The 22,679-nt window shown below is 39.9% G+C and overlaps 1 protein-coding gene across 8 annotated transcripts in view; it reads left to right on the forward strand.

Annotated features, from left to right (window-relative positions):
- Window positions 1-22,679, forward strand: part of HDAC4 (histone deacetylase 4) — a 474,722-nt gene that overhangs the window by 160,206 nt on the left and 291,837 nt on the right. For all 8 annotated transcript variants that reach the window (XM_077830169.1, XM_077830172.1, XM_077830164.1 and 5 more), the window contains one exon: window positions 8,270-8,341. In XM_077830169.1, coding sequence (XP_077686295.1) covers window positions 8,329-8,341 — 13 coding nt within the window. In that variant the 5' untranslated portion in view covers window positions 8,270-8,328. The remainder of the gene's footprint in view (window positions 1-8,269; window positions 8,342-22,679) is intronic.

Consider the following 22,679-nt stretch of genomic DNA (forward strand, 5'->3'; position numbering starts at 1 on the left):
TTTGAGCTCTATGTAAATACCTTTAATTACAGTTTGAAACAGCTGGGAAGACACTGCAGTTTTCAGATCTGACCTACTGCCTAATTTACTTCTGTGGCCCAGAATCTCCCCTTTAAAAAAAAAAAAAAAAAAAAAAAAAAAGACTTCTGGGCCACATGGTTGTGAAGAAATTCTTCTGAATATAAACTAAGGGTAAACCGATAGCCTCGCCTTCCTATGCCTGCAGATTTGGAGAGGCATGAATTCCTGAAATGATATTTTAATGTCACATTAATGACTGCATTATTGATCATTTTTAGCAGATGGAATGAGGAAGGAGGTGGGAATGAAGCCCTGGCATTGGGAATTGCTGTAGGGAATGAAGTGCAGAGGGCAGAAGAGAGAAAATATAAAGACTCAGGGATGTAAAACAAAGTAGGGGTTGGGAAGGAAGAGGGCAGAAATAGTGGTGTCCCAGGGTGGAGGAGGGGACATATATTCCCACTGAGTGCTTTATACATACTTAGTTACTTTGTATAGTTACTATACTTTTAGTTATTACTAAGGCCAGATTGTATCTTTGATCTTTGTGCTAACATCTCCTTGACATGAGTAGGCATTCTGTTGTGGATGGGGAGCAGGGGTATGGAGTACTAAATTTATGACTTGGCCCAAATAACAGCACTAGTGGAATGCAACCATTGCTACCAAATAAGTGTGACATGCTTGCTTTAAATGTAACCTAGCTCTACTCCACAGGTGTGCAGCTGCATTTTCCATTAAGTATATGTTCTGAGTGGCCTTCTAAATTAGGCCCTGTCAGAGAACAAAGCAATAATCCAATGCTAGGATCACAAAGGCAGGAATAACTCTGAGAAGGTCTACATCAGAGACAGACAAAGTCACAATCATTTTACTAGAAACCAGTGGGGGAGAGGGGAAGATGCTTCTGCTCACTAGTGCCAAGTGAGGATTTGGGAGCTATCAGACCTAAAAGTGTTCCTACACTGCTCTTTTCAGACAAAGTTTAGTCAGAGTCTTGTCTGCCATGTCCTCTGGATGCTGCCCTCAGGCGCTGAGCAGTGTCTGTTTTGCCTGGGCTGAGCTTCAGCTAGCTTGTCAACTAAAGCTTTTTCTTGGTTAGATACTCGGAAAGCAGAACTTCTCCTCATTTGGGCTTGATGAAAGAGATGCACATTTGTGTATCATCTGCATACCTATGGCAAAATAGCCCCAAATGTCTGTCTACCCAAAAGCCTCACCATCTGGGTGATGGAATAGAACAGCATAGTACTCCACGTGAGTGTCATTTGAACTATTGATAGTAGGCTCTACAAGCTCTTTGAGAACAGAACTGTTGAAGAGTGATCCAGTCTACAGGCAAGTAAACAAAACTCTCAGTTTATACCATGGTATCGAAGTCTGCAGACAGATTAACGAGCAGTGTTCTCTTTTTTGTGCTATGCCCAGCCCAAAAGCCAGATTGAAAGGGAACGTCAAATTATGTGGAACTGAGATGACACAGCTGTCTCACTACTACTTACTCAATAACTTGAGTTTAAAAAAAAAAAGATAGAGCTATGGGTATGGAAATTGACATGATCACTAGCCTCATTGGTCTAATGACTTGTCATTTGAAGGAGATTGATACCAGGCCCTCCTATAGAAAGGTATTAACTATCTTAACCAACATCAGGCTGAGTACACTCTGCTCAGGTTATCTAGTCTGTCACATGAGGCATCACTTATTGTATCCCGTCCCCTCCATGTTTTTCTGGGATGTGTAACTTTGGCATGAGATATTACTCCCCTGTGGCTCCCACTCCTGGAGAACACAAAGGGAAAGAGAGGACAAAGAAACTGGGGCGTACAGGTGACTTGGTAAAACAGCCTGGAGAAATATCTACTTTTTTTTCCCCCCCTTCAATTAAATTTGCCTGGATTAATCTGATTGTATTTCTTTGTTTTATTTGGGTGGCTGGGGAGAAAGGGTTAAAATGTCTTTGATGGAAACTATTATTCATTTTTCAATCCAGAATGTCTCCTATCTCTTCGCTTATTCATGAATGTTGGCATAAAACACTGTGTAAAAGCATTTCTCTTGTATTGTAAAGGTCAGTTACACGTCATCAGAATTATGAACTGAACATCTCAAGTAACCATGGTAAGAAGGGAACGCAGCTCAGCAGGAGCAGAGAAAATGCTTTTTTTATTCAGGATTTGAAGTAAAATTCCATCAAGACTGCCAGGTTATTTTCAGTGTGGTAGCACAACGTATGTTGTATTGGCTGTTGTCACACATTTTTTCTTTTAAAAAACATTTTACAGTTTTTTCTCTAATATACCTAGAGTGTGTAGTCACAGCTGTAAGGTTGCCTAATCAGTCCTCTTCCAACGGCTCCCTTTTTCAGTTGCTCATAGCTTTCTCAAACTTTCACTAGATTTGCGGTTGGCAGAATCATGATTTTGTTTCAATTTTTTTTTTAATTTAATGTTTGCTCAGGTATGATTAAATCTTTTTTGAGAGCGAAGACAATCCAGCCAATTTTCTCATCTTCTCTGATTAGCTGTAGCACTCCAGAAGGAGGAGGAAGAATGTTGATATTTTGCAGGGAAGAGAGCTCTTAAACTGGATATGTGTGGTCTTTTGTTATCTGGTGAAAATCTGACTTGATTTGGCAGTTATGGTTAAAAAAATCTCTTCTTTCAAGCACACATGGTAACTTGTTTTTTTTTAAATATTTTTAAATAACGGTCTTCAAATATTCTAATAGCAATAGACATGCATATTTAATAACATGGTGTGGAATTTTAATCTTCACAGCAAAAATTGTGGAAACCCTAACCAATAGATCAGAGCAGCTTTTGTAGTGCTTGTTAGATATTTTTTCCTGAGCTGCTTTTTGGAAACTCCTGAGTATCTCTTTAAGGGAATTTAATTGCTTTTGGGAGGTGACACCTGACTTTTCTATTTTTTATTCAGTTTTGTGATTGTGGTTAATATGTAGCAGCTAACTTGTAGTGTGATACATGACCAAGCTCCTTCATGTGTATTTTCGATGTAACATTACACATTTTACTGTGTGTTAATGTTAATTCCTACTGTAGCAAATGCATTGACAGTATTAAGTTGTATGATATAATTTTGATAGAAAATGTCCTCCGGCCCCAGTTTGCTATTTGGTCCTAAAACTTAGCTTTCTATTCTATCTTTATCTTACTACTAAAACGGATTTCCCCGGGCAGACCAGATTTGTGTTTGTCTGCTGATTTAAAATAGAGATTTTTAGTGTCCTGGCAACAGCTGAATTATGTTCAACTGCTCTTTTTCTATTATTGGGTTATGGCTGAATTGGGAAAAGAAGGATTTCTGCTTTGCCTGGCCTGTTCAGGTAATAACAGTGAAAAACCAAAACTCCAGGTGAAAAAACTGATTTTGCTTTTTATGAGGAATTAATTGCCTAGGAGATACCTTACTTCTATAAAGCAGTGAGCAGAAAATTAGTTAATATGAAGGATAACTTACTTTGTTTTGGCTATCATTGACATTGTTTTGATGATCATCCCATTGCATATTATCCATACCCTTGGTTTGATGTTGAAATGGAACATGAATTAAAACTCATGGAGATGATCCTGATCCATTACGACTGGGTTCTTCCTTTTCATCTTTCAAGCACAGGGGCTCCTCCTCCCTGAGATTCTCAGTTTCATCCTGGCAGGGAGAAGTGTTCAGAGTATTGTTAATTCATCAGTCTCCCCGCAACTCAGAGAAGTAGACACTTCTCTAGGGGTCTCCAGTCAGGAAGCTTGTAAAACGGACATGCTGTCGTCCTCTGGTATGACATTTGTGTGTAAGGTTCTGCAGTCTTCCCTTGGGTTTCCTTCCTTAAAACCCTGCAGATATATTTTAAAAAGTGGGAAGTAAAGAGATTCATACAAGAGGAAAGGGAGAGAGCTCTGTGCTTAGAATCTGGGGAGTAAGTTCCTTGTTGTAGTCATGATCTGTTACAGAACAGCAGGTGCCTATGTCATGGGCGGTTAAGTTATAGGAAAGAAAGTGGACTCTACATTTTCTAAGCATGGTAATTACGAACTTTTCTTTATGCTAATCCTTTTAGCAAGAGTATTAGATCAAATATAAGCATATAAACTGAACGTTTTATTGCTTGTGGCACCTTAGAGACTAACAAGTACTCCTTTTCTTTTTGCGAATACAGACTAACACAGCTGTTACTCTGAAACCTGTCATTTTATTGCTTGAGACCCATACAGAAATATCTATCTATCCGCTCTAGGTGCCTGTGTCATAACTTAATATACAGTCCATAATAATTAAAGTGCATCATTTCCATCCTATGTAATCACCAACCATTAAGCTCGCTAAACTAACCATTGAAACAGCCCTTCCTGTTCCACAAATTTAATCACTGTTATATTTCTCCGAGTTAACAAAAGAATTCTAGAATCCCTTCCAGGTGTTCAGATGAGGGCTGATATGAACAAAGAGGGAGAATGTTACTTCCAGGAACTAAAGTGGGGAGAATCTGGTGTATTCGCCAAGAGTCTATTTCAAGAATTAATGTTAAAGTGGAGGGACGTAGAGCATCAACACAATAGGATTATGTATATATGTAGTATTTATTTCATGTGTGTTGGTGGTGGTCTTGTCTCTGGTGCTAGCTTTTTTTTTTACTGCCGTTTCCTTTCTATAGGAGTAGCGAGAAAAGTAAAAGTAGTATAGGTTATTTGGTTTCAGCCAATTCAATTTAAAAACAATACTGTCGTGAGACTCCTATCTAGATACTGTAGGACGAGTGAATTGAAATGCCTCTTTTCTCTCATCATAGCATCACTTCAGTTATTCTTCACATTTGTTAATATTTGCACTGTCCCCTGTCAAGGCCTTGTTGTCTTTGGTGCATTGGGAGCTATGGGTGGGATAGAGAGGGGGAAGCAGAAGGGTGTCTGTGTTTTTTGGCTTTTTAAGGGGAGGAAGTAGGATTTTTTGAAATTTCAAACGTCATTTTAAATTTTTTTAAATTGTTTAAAAGTGTTGGTGAACTCTAGGTTGGTTTCTGAAACTGAGTTGGATATCAATAAGGTATGTTTCAGGATCAAACATATGTACTTCTAAGTGCTAGCAAACCTACTGTCCTCTCCATGAAAATTTGTCCTAGTAACTCACTTCCTTCCATGCTAAATAGTAATTTCATAACTTATAAAAACAAAAACTTTGGCTTACTCAATATACTTCTGTCTTCTAAGGTTTCCATGTTCTATGGAAGAGGTTTTTAAAACAAATTTGCTCTTGTACTGAACTGAGCATATTATTGAGGCTGAATAAAAGAGTAACAAAAAGGTTTAATTGTTTTGGTATGTGGCTTTTTTGAAAACTCAATTATTTGGGCATTATTCTTCTTTAGATTTATAAAAAGATATTAGAAATATCTATCACAAGATCAGACAGCTCTTCTAAAACTTAACATTCACAATAATAAAAAATCCTAAGTCCTTTAAGTCAGTAGCAGAATCCATACAATTACAATCTGAGCTGGCCCCAGACTGTAACTATCTTATGCCAGTAAATAACTGTGGCTAATTGTAATTCTGTCCACGGTCCAAATACCCTGCATAAAGATCAGCATGTCTCCAATACTAAAACTCTAGACCAGGGTGGGGAACCTCCAGCCTGCAGGCCAGATCCAGCCCCCTGCTTAATTTCATCTGGCCGGTGGCAAGTCTCCGCGCCACGGGCTGGAAACCCTGAGCCTCAGTGCCCCCCTGTGGGACTGGAGTTGCAAACGCCAGCTTGCCCCACTGTGGGGGGGAAGCTAGGGTGCCAGGCTGGTCGGTCGGTGGCCCCTAAGCGCAGGGGCGATCAAGAAAACTCCAAGTCTGGGTTCACCTACCCCTGCCTGCAGGTGCTGCCCCTGCAGCTCCCATTGGCCTGGAACCACCTGTGGGCATGGACACCGCTCAGAGCTGCCTAGCCACATCGTGGCTGCTTCCGGGAATGGCACGGGGCCAGGGCGGTGGTGGGTGTGTTTGTCTTAGCCCCGCCGCCGACCAGGAGCCACCTGAGGTAAGCATTGCTTGGCTGGAGCCCGCACCCCAACCCCCTGTCCCAGTCCTGAGCCCACTCCTGCACTCCAGACTCCTAATTTCTGGCCCCACCCCGGAGCGTAGGGGAATCCCCAAGCTTCTGCGCCCCCCCCCCCCTGCGGGGCTGTGTGTGGCCCATGAGTGATATTTTCTGTGGGTCAGTTGCCTGCGATAGGAAAAAAGGTTCCCCACTCCTTCAGAGTAAGGGGCTGGGGAGAAGTCCTTCCAGAGACAGGAGGCGCTCTCAGAGAATCCTCTGCCACCAGCGCCCTCCTTCTGTATTGAGATAGCTTCACTTTTAATATCTCTGATGATTAAAGCTTTTGGCAGTGTAGTACAGGAAGGAGAGGCCTTCACTCTGGTAACCCAGATCCAAATAATTAAGACCAGTTCCCTGAATGCCACCTGGAAACCTACACAAAGCTTGCAGAATACATTTATTCTGAGTGCAAAGCTCTGCTTAATACGTGGGTTCCTGCATTCTGGAGGGTCTCCTGCTTCTGAATAATTTGAGGGGTAGCCCTAAATAGTATTACAGTAGTCTAATAGCAAGGTGACAAATGCATAGATAAGCGTACCAAGTGCCACATCCCAAACAAAACGTTGCACTCTCCTTCTTAAGCACAGGTGGAACAGCCGGCTCTTTGCTACGGAACCTTCGTTCTAATAAAGCCACAAAGCTGTGAGCCTGTTCACTGATTGCACACCACCTGCTGCTAATGTTGATATAAGTTTAGCCAGTTCTCCCATTTCCCTTCTCCAGTTTAGAATTAGCTGTGTCTTGTCCAGATTAACCCTCAGCAGAACCTAGTCTTCCAAACACCAATCTCTTATAGACAAATCTCTCATAGTCATTCCACTGCAGCTGTGGGATCATCCATTATTTTACTGGCTATTCTATTTCCTTTAATAAAAAACGAACACGCAAACTGTTTAACTGGCATGTGTTCGAGGGGCAATATTGCTTCCATTTTAAAAGAAAAGCTCGTGACACAGCTCATTTTATTGACATGTTGTAGCTGAGATTATACCAAAAAGAAAGTGGTACTAAGAGACCACTGATGCAAACAACAGATAGAACTTTTAATTACATTTTCTCTTCAAACTTTTTGGAGTAGAGAAAAGATGAGCCAGTGTTCTTGATATAATGAAAAAAACATTAACATCTAAATGATAAACTAATTTTATCAAACTGTCTTTTGATTTGACTGTGAGAGACGGTATCTGCTTTGATGTTTCTAGAACTGTATATAGCTTGATTCACATGATATTAGAAGGTAGAAGACAGCAGGATGTTGGAGAAGAATGAACAAAAGTGGGGAAGTGGGTGTGGGACATAGTTGGATGGTCAACAAATACTTCAGATGTTTGCTCTTTCATTTTTGGGCAAAAGTCAAGAAGTCTGGTGTGACATTGTGCTGTAGTTTGTAACAACTTCTGTTTATACCTCAACTTGTTTTGTATGGAAGGCATAATCTTTAAAATAGAAAAATGCTTTGACAAGATGGACTTCTACATATCATAAAAAATAAATTGTGATTTTTTAAAGTGCTTTTTCTGACATCCAAACCAGTGCAAAACAGGGCGCATGATGCACGTCTGTGCATTTTAATCTCCTGCAACGTGCTCTGTTTTCTTTACTATCTTTTCAGCATACTACAGGTGTTCTTAGAATATGCCTCCCAGGTCTGTTAGCAACTTCACCATACTGTTGTTAAATAGAAAAATAAATAGCCATTTATTTATTGAATGATAGGACTTATTTACTGTACCTTTTTAGTAGCAAGACTGACCAGTACAACTAAGTACTAAATAAAAACCAAAGCAGAACAGATGAAAGTAGATTTCATATAGTGAATGTTATGGTGCTGACTTTAGAGCATCATTGTTTAAAGTGATTTGTGATATTTGTATTTTTTCTCCCTTTGCATTGATAATTAGTTGGTGACTAGAGGTGGTGCTAGCCTACTGTGGGCCCTACGCAGGAATATTTTTGCCCCCTTCCAAACACATGCTAATAATTAAAGGCCCCTTGTCCCCGCAACCGTTGAGCTGCTTGATGTCCTAAACAATTGCTTAGTCTGCATATCCCTAGTGCTGGCTCTCTTAGTGACTTTGGTTATTTGAACTAATTTAGACATTCCACAAACAGGTGATGATATCAAATCCTTTTTGTGTTTTCCAGATGGACTTTCTGGCCGAGATCAGCCAGTAGAGCTGCTAAATCCACCTAGAGTGAACCATATGCCCAGTTCTGGTAAGAAGAAAAATACATTTCTGTTGAGTGTTACTCCAGGAAGAAAGGCATACAGAGTATTGTCTTATTTTCTATTGTAAAAGGGTTAGCAGATTACAGCTGTAAATTTATTGAATGATCATGATGATTATGGAAAAAGTCACTTTTACATGGTGAGTGAAAATGCTGACCAAGTGAGTATGATTGGGGATCTGCTGGCTCTTCTCGAGGAGCAGAACAGTCCAGGTGCTCCTGGGTTTTTTATTAGGGGGGCAGGGAGAAAGCAGAGTGGCTGGAGCTGCGAGGTTATTCACAGAAAGTGAGGGGGGACAAAGAGCAGAGTAGCCCCTGAATTACTGGTCTTCTCACAGGCTGGAGGAAATTACGAAGTGAAGTGGCCTCTGAGCTGCTGCTCCTTAAGAGTTGGGGAGAAAGAGTGAGGAGCGAGGAACAGAGTGCCTTATGCCATTGTTTATCAGAGAGGACTGACAGAGAGGTAGAGACTAGCATGATTGATTGGGGATGGCAGAACTAATTAAACAGGATTCTTTTTAAAGATACCACCTGGGAGAATTCTCACTCTTGGGTCTTGATTTTCTAATGTGCAGAATTCCCACAGCTCTTAGAATGTTGACCCCCGGGATCAATGACATCGGTGGGTACTGGGTAAAAGTGTCTCCAAATCCACAGCTGCTATCTTTAAGCTGGAGTACCAGGCTTTCATGGTCAAGGGTCATGTGGCAATATGGATAGAGATCTCAAACCTGGTTGACTTTTCCCCAATAGAAACACCAGGAATTTAAAAAGCTTGTCTATGAGGGACAAGACCTGATTTTGGCATCAAGCACAAGCAGTCTTCAATGAGAATGGTATTGTTGCGGGTCTGCTGGGCTACAGGCATCTCGGTTCCACTAAGAAGTGCCGAGAGCTTGAAGATCAGCTATACGCTGCGGAGCAGAGCGTTATAGAAAAAAGGCCATCCTGGATTCACTTTGGCCTATTCCTCCCTCCCTCAGGTCCTTTCTTCATTGGAGGGATGGCGAAGTCTCTCTGTAGAGAGCTTTCACAGGCCCTTAATCCATTTTTCACCAGGCACCAAAATCACAAGAGTTTTTAAAATATTCCATAGTATTACGCCTGCCTGCAATTACCAGTAATGTTCAGGTCCTCTCTGTTTGAGGCAGACTGGAGGTTTTATGTCACTGATGACCCCTAGTCACCTGTGATACATGAATCCTGACCATTGTCTGAAGTTACAAGTTCATGTTTTCCTAAAACCTGGCCTGCTCTTAAGCACCCAAGGATGCTCTTGGGTTTCGTAATATCAAGGAAGAGGTTTTGCAGAAAAACTAACCCCTCCTTGTAAAACAGGTGGCACTATATGAAAGACAGGAGAGAGCTTTGTTCCATACTTCCCTGGAATCAGAAGACCAGAGGGCTAGGTTGACATGTTTCAGCAAGGAGGGCATAAGAAATAGGTTAGCATGTTTTTATGGACAAGCAAAGGTAAGTGAAATCATTACATGGTTTTGGATGTAGAGGTCATTGGGCACTATCTAGCTGTATCTATTTGTTTACCTTTAGGTTTGTGTACTGTCACCCATCACCATAGCTTCTGTGTGCCTTTCACGCCAATTACATTGGTGATAGTAAATTCCCTAGTGCACTTAATGGAGTCATCTTTGGTTCTTCCATTTTGGGTTATAAAAAGCTTTGCTTAAAATAACTTTGAGCAGGGAAGACATATTGGTAGATGCTATCAGGGTCATTCTGGTAATGGTAGAAAAGCTTTATTGAACGGCAGTGTTTTGTCATTCCCAAAGACGGTTGGACTCTGGATTTCTGTTTTCTCCTCTGAAGGTTCATTCCACAGCCAAATCCCCTCAGCTGGGAATGCTTTGTCCCTGTGTCTTGAATGCTTCAGTCTGGCCTTTGTGATCTGCAGTGTCATAAAGGACTGCAAGTGACTTCGAGAGACAAGATGGGGGAGGATAATTTTTTATGGGACCAAGTTTTGTTGGTGAGAGAGGCCAAGCTTTCAAGCCACACAGAGCTCATCATCAGGTCTGGGAAAAGTATGCTCCCAGCATCACAGCAAAATGCAAGGTGGACAAGACTGCTTAGTATAAATATTTAGTACATATTGTAAGGGACTGTTCAAGGTAGAGTGTCATGTTAACATCTCTGTAGTCATCAAACAAAAAGAGGGGGTTAGTGGTACCTTAAAACATGTGAAAAGAGAAAAGGAGTACTTGTGGCACCTTAGAGACTAACCGATCTATTTGAGCATAAGCTTTTGTGAGCTACAGCTCACTTCATCAGATGCTTATGCTCAAATAAATTGGTTAGTCTCTAAGGTGCCACAAGTACTCCTTTTCTTTTTGCAAATACAGACTAACACAGCTGTTACTCTGAAACCTGTTAAAATATGTGGTAACTACTTATTGTGAACAGTCTGTTCCACCTTGCATTTTGCTATGATGCTGGGAGTGTACCTTTCCCAGAAGTGAAGAAGAGCTCTGTGTGGCTTGAAAGCTTGTCTCCCTCACCAACAGAACTTGGTCCAATAAAAGATTATCCTCACTCACCTTGTCTTTCTAATATCCAGGGACTGACAGGGCTATAACTATCCTGAATGCAATAGATGGAGATGCAGGGTGAAATAGTCCAAAGGGCCTAAGTGATTTTGGAACTTCTCTCATTGATTCCCATTGAATTTCAGTGGAATTTAGGTGCCTAAGTGGTGTAGGCACTTTTGAAAATGTTGCCTGCAGTCTCTAATGTAGCTGGAACCTGATCTGTTAGTGGCTTTGAAGAACAGTTTAGGAACATAATTCCATCTACCTTATGTTGTAGGTGATCACAATTACAATTTCTTGTTACAATATGGGTTTTTTTAAAGCTACCATTTTGCAGGACCAAGATAACACAGTATGTAAACTCTGTGTCAGCTGTGAAGTAGCAGTTTATTAAATAAACATAATTTCCAAAGTTGCTCATATCCTTGCTGATGTGATTCATGATGTTGCATTACAAGAAAGAAGTATAAATGAAGCAATGGTGACTTCTGCTTCATTAGGAACAGAGAAGAAAACGTTTCGGAAGAGGCTAAAATCTGTCAGGCACAGGTGATTTTCCAGTATCTAAGAGGGCGTTATAAATAATGGAGAGGAGATTATTTTTAACAACTATTTTCAAAGTTGCATGAAAGTGTCCTTCAAGTACATCATTTAAATATATAAAACGAACATTTTCTTTGAGTTTTAGAGGTGGATTAGGTAAACATTTTTCTGTAGTTCAGTCACTGGCATAGCAAAACTAAAATACTTTCATATGTATATGTTCAAATCTAATTTGTGGGATAATTATTTCTTAAAATATAACTTTTTCTTCCTGGTTAATGGAAGACTTAATGTGTAATGATTGTGAAGAAAGGAAACATTTTCTCTTCGAAATGGCATTATTTGTAATTGATCTTGCTGATTTTTAAAAAAGATATATAAATAAGTTTAGATGGAAATTCTTTTAGTCTTCAAACTAATGGAGCACATTAATGCTGCAATAGTATTCAGCGGACCTAAAAGACTTTTAAGTGAGTAGCAACTTTAGGGGAGGCAAAAAATACTATACTTGTGATAGGGAATTTTTTTCATATATATATTCATGTATTTTTATTTGCTGAATTCAGAAAAGTTAATAGGCAGTTCTCAGGTCTTCTGACGAAACCGATTAGGTTTTCAAGCAGCATGAACCAAACGCGCATAGCTTGAGAAATAGCTTTACGTGTGTCTGTGTTTTAGTTCTCAGATGTTCACTAGATGTCAGTCTGCTTATTCAATGAACTTGGATCAATGGTGAGGATGTGAGGTTCTGCGCACAGGAGTTTAGCTATATATTAAAATGTGTGAGCTAGTACTAATGATGTCTGTCTATGCCACTTGAATAAAAGCTGCTTTGAGGTTTTCATTGTAAAACTAGAATCTCCAACATTTTAATCAGAATTGATGCATTATGTAAAATATATAGGTAAGCCTCTTCAGGATTTAAATCAAATATAATGTTTTGTAGAATGCCCTCATTGCATGTTTGATCAAATACAATAATATTTACATCAGGGGTTCTCAGACTGGGGGTCGGGACCCCTCAGCGGGTCACAAGGTTATTACGTGGGGGTCGTGAGCTGTCAGCCTCCACCCCAAACCCCACTTTGCCTCCAGCATTTATAATGGTGTTAAATATATAAAAGTGTTTTTAATTTATAAGAGGGGCCACACTCAGAGGCTTGCTGTGTGAAAGGGGTCCCTGGTACAAAAGTTGAGAATCACTGGTCTACATTAAGTGTACTTTCATTTTAGCACTAGAATGAGTATGATTTTTTAAAAAAATCACGTTTCATGCCGTTTAAGCTGGAAACACTTATGTGAAGTAGTTTTCTTGTCAGTGTAAACTTTATTGTTGCTCATTTTGCTACAATTGAAAGTAATCTTAAGCAATTTCTCTACTACTGGAAGTATGAAAACAATGTGGTGTATATAATTTGCCAGGAAAATGCTAGAATGCACCATGGGAACATGTTCTTTTTAAACTCAAAAGTTTTTACTTTGAGTAGCAAAACTGTGCAAATTGGCACTAGTTTTCCCACAGCTGATCTACTATGCAAGTCATGACAGATCTGTAGGGTTTAAGGGTGACTTGGGTGTGTCCTTGTAGCATATTCCAGTACATTGACTGAGTTTGTCTGTTCCAGGAAAGTATTAACGCATTCCTTAACATTTTGGCTGTGTTTTTCATAGATGGTGTTCAAGGAACAAAGCAATTACTTTGACATGTCATACCAACCACTGTAAAAGAGTTGGTTAATGAGGGAGACAATATGCTGCTTATAAAGCAGGTATTTAGAACAGCGTTTAAGCATAGCTAACAGATGCTTTTACTCTGTAATATGGATGTTGTAGTGCAAAAGGCATATCAAGATTGTCAGCAATAGCAACTTTAAGCACCACTCCTCAATGGTTTGATGGAGAATCTTGGTGGTTGTAGTGACTGTAGCAGACCAGAGATGGGAGGTTTCAGCATTGTCTCAGTAGGCTAAACAGAGCCTGTTGCTGCCCAAGATACAGAGTAGTCCTCACAAAATGCTAGGGATTGGTAGTAAGCAAAGAAAAAAATAGATTCTACTACTGTCTTAGTAGCCTACACAGTCAAAATTTGTCAGCATATTACTGTGGAAGTTTTCCTGGACTCTGAGACTGCAGCATAATGCCTTTAAAAGAAGTTCAGCAAAAGAAAAGTTCTGTAGCAATGATTCTCAAACTTTTGTACTGGTGACCCCTTTCACATACCAAGCCTCTTGAGTGCAACCCCTCTTATAAAGTAAAAACACTTTTTAATATATTAACACTATTATAAATGCTGGAGGCAAAGCGGGGTTTGGGGTGGAGGCTGTCAGCTCTCGACCCCACACATAACCTAACGACCCCCTGAGGGGTCCCGACCCCCAGTTTGAGAACCTCTATGGTATAGCAATAGGATGCATGAAATTTCAGCTCCTTGCTTCAGCCTGTTCTTGGACCTAATTAACCAGTCACTTTCACAGATTCTTTTTTAAAAAGCTACAGCTGTTTAGAAATTGGCCATCACAAGGGGATGGACTCTGTAATAGAGCAGTTTGTCAAGCATGGACAGAAGTTTATCGTCTCTTTTTGTTGCTTTAGATATCCAACAGGAATGGGGTGTCTTTTCAGTGCATTGAAACTTTCCAGCTATCAGATCACTGCCTCTAGTTCCTCTACTCCAAAAGCTTTTAAAGAAAATGCAGAGGTTTGCTCAGTTCACTGTTTTTCTGAACCTGGTTCAGGTTTCAGAGAGGTCACTTAGAATTCTTGGATACTCAGAGCTACTTAGTCTTGTTCAAGAAAGGAGACGATTAAAATGGATAGCACGCAGGATTATTAACACTCCAGAAGATTCCTCAAGCTGACCAAGCTTAGTGTTTTATTATACTTTGTATAGTACATGGCATATCCTTCATGGAGACTGAACCTATAGTGGTAACAAAGGCTAACTACCAAGTTACTGTAAAACGACACATTTGTTGGCATCCATGTGGTAACCCAATTAAACAAGTGTACTTGTTAACATTAGTGACTATATTGTTATCTAGTGATAACTGTATAATCGGCCTATGCCTCTACTGCTGTTTGGTTGTTTGTGTCCCTAGGTTTGGTATGTTTATTAAATCACATAGGGGTGGCATTTTTAGATGATATTGCATAAGATGGAAAAATGGCAGGGTTGGACTGCCAAAGTTTCATTACACTTTCCATCTTAAAACAAATTAATTATTTAATTATGTCAGCCTTAAGATAACTCCTTCCTACACTCAAGGGTCTGATGAGATTTGAATCCAGAAATTGTCCTATATATTTATTTCCTAGTACACTTTCTGGATTCAAATCTCGTCAGACCCCATTTTGATTTTCATAGTATCTAGTCTTCAGGCAGCCTAGTCTTGTGGAATAAGGACAGAGCTGAGAACTGGGAGCTCCTAAATTCTAATATTTTTTCGCCCCACTTGCTTGCTGTTTGTTCTTGGATGTGTCACGTAACCTTTCTGTGTCCATTTCCTCATATACAAGAATGGAAATGACACTTACCTATTTCACAGGGGTTGTAGGGTTAATTAATTAATAATTGCTCACCTCTTTGAAAATGTCAAGCAGCATTTAAATGTTAAGTATTATTTTTAAGCCTTAGTACAATTCACATAGGATGAATAATATACATCCTTAGCAACTTCTCTCTCTTTCTCCTCCCATTACAACAAGGCTCCAGTTGCTTATTTACCCCTCTCTGGCCTTATTTACCCCTTATTTACCCCTCCCTTCAGGTTATTAAAATTCCCTATGTTGATCCAATGCAGATACTTTGGTTTCACCACAGTCTTGAATGGGCACAGAAGTGTGACTTGCACAACTTCCTCTCTATCCCAAAAATCTAAAACATGAATTTGCATTTATATATCTGCAAAACAATGTTAGAAGAGGGCCTTTGAATGCAAGACAGTATTTATACCGAGCTTTCAGATTTCGTAGGGGAAGAAGAAAAATTAAAGATATGAAGACAAATTTAAAGAATCATTTACATCTTTAATCAGTAATTGGTTCTCATTGCTTCTGGGTTTTCTAAAAATGATGTTAATTGGCCATGAGTGAAAAATAACTGATTAATATTTCATGGGGAATTGGTCCTGAACTTAAGAATTTTTCAGTAAGAAATTCTTCAGGTTTCAGGTGTGACCTATCAGTTACTTTCTATATATATAATTATAATGTCTTTATTTTGCCTGGATCTGCAACCCTGCTGGAGAAAATGGAAGTCAAAGGAACCGGGCTCTGATTTCTTTCATGCCAGGACAGTACTGTTTGGATACATATAATTAACATATGTTCCATCAGTATTCTGCTTTTCACTTGAGATGATTTAGAACCCCTGATTCAGACCATGATCAAACTTTAAATTTTGCTAGGTTCTGACTGTCAGTTCTACCATACAGTTAAGGAATTGCTTTGATAATTTCTAAAGAATGAATACAGCAGGAAAGTTCAGTAGTTGTATTCAACATGGGATTTTATGCTGGTAACACTTACCAAAACTCCTTAGCAAAAAATTTTCACAACACATGACAGGAAAGTATCTGCTGGTTTTGATAGTCCACAGAGTTAGCCTCAAGTTGGAAAAAATTATTTTATTCACAGCATATTTTTCCACAAAAAGATTTGGCTTGATCCAGAATAGATTTTTGTGATGGTACTTCATACTTCAGGGATTCATAATTAATTGGATCTGTGTAGTTCAGTGACCACATAAGCAAATGCAACTGTTACATGCTCAGCAACAGCATTCAGCCTTGGGCGTAGGAAACTGTTTTACTGAGAGAGTACATATTAAACAGGACATCAGAGTTGATCATCTACACAGCTTTTCAGGGTAAGGCGTTTGAACGCAAAATCAGAACAATGTGTCAGCCACCCCATCTGACACTGAACCTACCTCTCATTACTCCTTTCCCCTCTTCGCAGAACTGAGAAATAGAGAAACAAAGCAAGGGAGAGAAGAAAAGCCCCCAGACCAGCAAGAGGGTAGATAGAAGGGTTGGGAAGGGAGGAATAATATCCCCTTATAATAGTTGGGGGGAGGAAGGGGGGAAGGATGGAGGCGTGAACCCCTCTTTACTCCCAGTACCTAGGTATTAAACTGATGTTGTTCTTCCAGTTGCAATGTGACATGACTTCTTGATGCAGTCTTTTATAGATTCCGAGGCCAGAAGAGACTACTGTGATCATCTGGTCTGAACTCCTTTATAACACAGACCATAGAACTTCCCCAAAATGATTTCTAGAGTAGATTTGTTAGAAGAATATCCAGAATTGATTTTAAGCATAATCAGTGATGGAGAATCCACCGAGACCCTTTGTAAATAGTTCAAATGGCTAATTGCTCTCACTGACAAAAATTTATACCTTTATTTCCAATCTGAATTTGTCCCATCAGCTTCCAGCCATTGGATCCTGTTATACCTTTCTCTGCTAGACTGAAGAGCCCATTATTAAATATTTGTTCCCCGTGTAGAACTTAATAGACTGTAATCAGCCTTCTCTTTGATAAACCAAGTAGATTGAGCTCTGAGCCTCACTATATAAGGCATGTTTCAGAGTAGCAGCCGTGTTAGTCTGTATTCGCAAAAAGAAAAGGAGTGCTTGTGGCACCTTAGAGACTAACCAATTTATTTGAGCTTAAGCTTTCGTGAGCTACAGCTCACTTCATCGGATGTGAGCTGTAGCTCACGAAAGCTTACGCTCAAATAAATTGGTTAGTCTCTAAGGTGCCACAAGTACTCCTTTTCTTTTTACTATATAAGGCATGTTTTCTAATCCTGTACTAATTCTCGTGGCTCTTCACTGAATTGTCTGCTTTATGAACATCCTTCTTGAATTGTGGACACCAGAACGGGACACAGTATTCCAGTGGTAGTTGCACAAATGTCAAATAGAGAGGTAAAATAACCACTCAACTCCTACTCGAGATTTCCTTGTTTACGGATTCCAAGATTGCACGAGCTCTTTTGGCCACAGTGTCACACTGGGAGCTCATGTTCAGCAGATTACTCACTGTGACCCTCAAAACTTTTTCGAAGTCACTACTTCCCAGGGTAGTCTCCCATCCTATAAGTAAAAAGAATAGGAGTACTTGTGGCACCTTAGAGGCTAACAAATTTATTTGAGCACAAGCTTTCGTGAGCTACAGTTCACTTCATCGGACTAACACGGCTGATACTCTGCATCTTGTAAGTGTGGCCTACATTTTTTGTTCCTGTATGTGTACATTTACAGTTAGCCATATTCAAATGCATATTGTTCACTTACACCTGATATACAAAGTGATCCAGAGTGTTCACAATGAATGATGGATCTGCTTCATTATTTACCACTCCCCCAATATTTGTGTCACATGCAAACTTTCAGTGATTTTTTTTTTTTCATTCCAGGTCAGTGATAAAAATGTTTATATAGCGTAGGCCCAAGAGTCTATCCTTTTGGGACCCCACTGGAAACACACCTGCTTGATGATGATCCCTGTTCACAATTACATTTTTGAGATCTATTGTGTAGCTAGATTTTAATCTATTTAGTATGTGCCAGGTTAATTCGATATCTTTGTAATTTTTTAATCAAACTGTTGGGGGATATCAAGTCAAACACCTTACAGAATCATAGAATATCAGGGTTGGAAGGGACCTCAGGAGGTCATCTAGTCCAACCCCCTGCTCAAAGCAGGACCAATCCCCAATTAAATCATCCCAGCCAGGGCTTTGTCAAGCCTGACCTTAAAAACTTCTTAGAAAGGAGATTCTACCACCACCCTAGGTAAAGCATTCCAGTGTTTCACCACCCTCCTAGTGAAAAAGTTTTTCCTAATATCCAACCTAAACCTCCCCCACTGCAACTTGAGACCATTACTCCTTGTCCTGTCCTCTTCTACCACTGAGAATAGTCTAGAACCATCCTCTCTGGAACCACCTCTCAGGTAGTTGAAAGCAGCTGTCAAATCCCCCCTCATTCTTCTCTTCTGCAGACTAAACAATCCCAGTTCCCTCAGCCTCTCCTTATAAGTCATGTGTTCCAGACCCCTAATCATTTTTGTTGCCCTTCGCTGTACTCTCTCCAATTTATCCACATCCTTCTTGTAGTGTGGGGCCCAGAAGTCTAAGTATATTACATCAACACTATTACCTTTATCAAGAAAACTTGTAATCTCACCAGAAAAAATATCAAGTTAGATAGGTTTTATTATCCATAAACACATGTTGATTTGCATTAATTATATTATCCTCCTTTACTAATCAAATCCTGTATCAGGTGTTCCATTATCTTGCCTGGGAGCAATGTCAGTGTTAGGGGGCTTATTCCTTCACCCACTTACTTCCCTGGTCCTTCTCGCATGAACAGAGAGCAACAATACCCGAAGTCCAAAGGTGCAAACAATTCGATGTTTATTGGGGTGAACTTCCAGCAAGCATGATTCCAGTTTCCTTCCTTAGTATCCTCCTTCCCAGCTCTGACACCACAGAGCCTTACACCTGTGTCCCTGTTCCATTCCTAGCCTTAGCCAAACATGATTCCAACTTCCTTACTCCCATTCCCTGTTCCCATTTCCCCCTTTAGCAAAACATGATTCCAATTTTCTTACCCCCATTCCCTGTTCCCATCACACACACCCACATGCCCACCCCCACCCACACCCAGTCACTTCCTCATTGACTACAGATTATATAGTAAAACTTGAGTTCTGCTTAGCTATACCTTAACCAATCATTTTCCTGAAATTTAACTAACCAATCCTAACATATTGTAACATGATTATGTAACCAATTATATCCCACCACCTTGATTAGTTTACACCCAGCAAAATTAATTATACAGCAGACAGGAACAATCACAGAACCAGACAGAGATTATACAGACAAACAATAGCAAAGTGGGAACTACAATGACAAGACAACACAGAAGCGAGGATTTCACATCCCAGCTACTGATAAGTGAGTTCTTGCCAGACAGGATGCTATCAAACTAAGTTTCCTTTTACATTTTCTAGGCACTTCCCTTTCTCTGGAGGTGATGGGAATACAATCCTGTCCTGATAGTGCCTAACAGCCCAATAGCACCTTATTTCAATGTGACTAGTTTGGAATGTGAGGATGTGACCGGTCGCTTCCCAGCCTATGGCTGCCTCTGCTGCTTAGCCAAAGGCCTTAGCCTAAGCACAGGGCCACAAACTGTCACAGTAAGAGAAGGCCCTTACACTGGCAGACAGTGGTTTTGATTCTTTCTTTTATACCTCTGGAACTAGCCAAGTGATAAGAATACACCTAAATTCTTAAAGTACAGGCCTTTGCAGACAGGCCTGAATATCTATATCCTAACAGTCAGGCTGACAGGCCTGTAATTATCTGGGTCATCCTGTTTACCCTTTTTTAAAAATTGGCACATGAGCTTTCTTCCAGTCTTCTGGAAGAAGTGTTCTAACACTTACTGAGAATCAGCATTAATGGTCCAGCGATTTCCTCAGCTACCTCTTTCAAAACTTGGATGCAAGTTATCTGGACCTGCTGATCTTTTAAAATATCTAACTTTAGTAGCTTCTGTTTAACATCCTCCAGAGATACTAGTGGAATGGAAAGAGAGTTATCAGTATGAGACTATATCATTTGATTTTTTTCCCCTTATCCAGAACAGAAATATTTATTGAATACTTCTGCCTTTAATGCAGTCATGCTGATAATTCTACCATTTCTGTCTACTAAAGAACTAATACCATTGTCCAGAATTTTTTTGTTCCTTATATATTTTAAAAATATTCCTTATTATCCTTAACATGGTTGGCCATAGATTTATCCTTGTGTCTGTTGGCTTCTTTTATAAGTTTTCTGTAATTCTTAAATTCTGATTTATATTCATTACTATCAACTTCCCCTTTCTTCCATTTGTTAATATATATAAATTTTTTTCTAGCTGCCTTGCCTTCCCCTCTACACCATGTCGATCTTTAACCAGCGCAGCCTTCTTCCTTAACTGTGGATTGTGGCTTCTGGGGCATCTAGTAATGCATTCTTAAACGATTTCCAATTGCCAGTTACATTTTTCTGATTAACTACTTCTTCCCATCTGATTTGGCTTATAATTGTTTTCCCTTTGTGAAATTGGCCCTGTTAAAGCGTGCGCTCTCTCTCTCTCTCTTTTGTTTTCTTTACTGGTCTAGATTTTATTTTGCTTGAGCATTATAAATCAAGTGAGGATCAGTTGTACCTAAGCTACCTTTTGTGATCAGTTCCTCATTATCTGTTACCACAAGGAATGAAGAATTCCCCTGTGTTGGCTGCCACACTTTTTGAGTTAGGCAATTGTCATCTATAATGTTTAGAAATTCCAAGAATATTTTAGTACTGGTAACATGAAACCTTTAGCATATGTCACTCAAATTTAAGTCCCCCCATAGTCAGTTATTTTCCCTACCAATTATAGATAGGAGCAAAAGGAGGAAGTCATCATGTTCCCTAGTGTGATTTGGTGGTCTGTAGCAGACACCAACTCATCTTGTGCTTTATCTGTTAGGCCATTGATCCATAAGTATTCAAGTTCATTTTCTTCTGAATTATCAGTGACTTGGAAACAGGTAATTCCATTTTTGATATAGAGTACCACTCCCTCTTCCCTTTTGCCAACTGGATCCTTCTTAAGGAGGTCATAACCATTGATTTTAACATTCTGTTTGTGTGAATTATCCTAGCAGGTTTTGGTAATAGCAATTAAATCTAATTTATGCTCATTTAATGAGCAATTCTGCTTTCTCTTGGTTGTTACCCAGGTTCATAGCATTGATGTTATAGGCAATTTAAGAATTTCTTCTCGTCATATCCTTTGGTTCCTTGATTAATTCTGTTCTCAACATCTTGATTTTTGTGCTCATTTTGCACAAGGTGGGATGTTCCGTCAGTTATATTCTGCAAGTTTTGAAGCTTGAGTACCACTGCTTTGTGTTTTTGATGTTACTCGGAAAGGGATCCCTAGTTTAATGGCTTACTTGAAATCACCTCTAACACACTGCAACAGTTCCCATGTATTGCTCTGAAGAGTTACTTTGTTTTGAGCTGTGGCCTCGATGCAGGACTTGAGTACTCTCCTCCCCTTCCCCTACTCTTGTGCTGGAAGGTGCAAGGTCCAACCCAAACAAGAATGACAACATAGCTTTTCATTGGATAACCTGATTAAATGTAGGAATTTTTTCAGTTTGAACCATCAAGTGTTATTTTGACTTTTACTGTGAAGGGCTTTGGAGATGAGATATGGTATCTTCATCAAATCAGAGGTGCTGAGATCTGAGTGGAAACAAGAGCCACTTCCACCTCCCCTTACAATTTCCTCCTTTCCCCCTCCTTTTCCTGTATTGCTTGCTCTACAGACTTTGGAAGGTCCCTGAGCCAATATGTACCCTCATTCTCCCTACCTGTTGTGACAAACCAGCTGACTCTTCATCATGGAGCAACTATGGGTTCCCTGCCCAACCCCAGCCTCTGTCTTCCCCTGTTGCTTTCTGTCCTGTTGGGAAGGGAGGAGGATGTGACAGCAGAAGTTGGTAGGAGGTTTGGCCCAGGAAGAGTAATGAGGTGGTAGAGTGAAGTTTTCTGCAACCTACCTCCCAGTAGCCCCAGAAATTAGTCAGCTCCACGCTAAATGCGTGTTGGGAACTGGATAATTTTCTGTTTGTTGAGTACGCTGTAGTACACTATACTTGAGTAGACTCGTGCCACAGCCAACTCCTGAAAGAAGCTTGTGGCTGGTGCTGGGCCCCTGCTTGCCCCTGGGATAGTAATTTGAGGTCAGCCTTAAACCAAAGGCTCCTATGTTCTTTCTTGGAACACTCTCTGTAATTAAATATCCTTTCATTTTGCTTAAGCTTAATACCTTTCGACCTAAGCTACTCTTTCGTTACTCGTTTCTCCCTCTGTTTGCCATTTCATATTGGATGAATCATTCATGTTTGATTAGAAGTACTTCATTATAGGATAGTCCTAAGTTTTTATTATCTAATTTACATGTTTGGAATATCACACAGAATATGCTTACAATTTAATGTCCTTTGCTAGAGACGTTTTTTTTAAAACTGGGAAGAAGCTCATGCCCACAGCAGTTCTACCCAGTAAATTTCATAAGCCAATTTTGCATAGAAACGTCTAACAAAATTCTGAGAGAAGGCTAAACTTTATCTGTACTCAGAGTGTTCAGCAGCAACTGTAGCAGCT

The sequence above is a fragment of the Eretmochelys imbricata genome, chromosome 11 (genome assembly GCF_965152235.1).
Source record: "Eretmochelys imbricata isolate rEreImb1 chromosome 11, rEreImb1.hap1, whole genome shotgun sequence".
Taxonomy (NCBI): domain Eukaryota; kingdom Metazoa; phylum Chordata; order Testudines; family Cheloniidae; genus Eretmochelys; species Eretmochelys imbricata.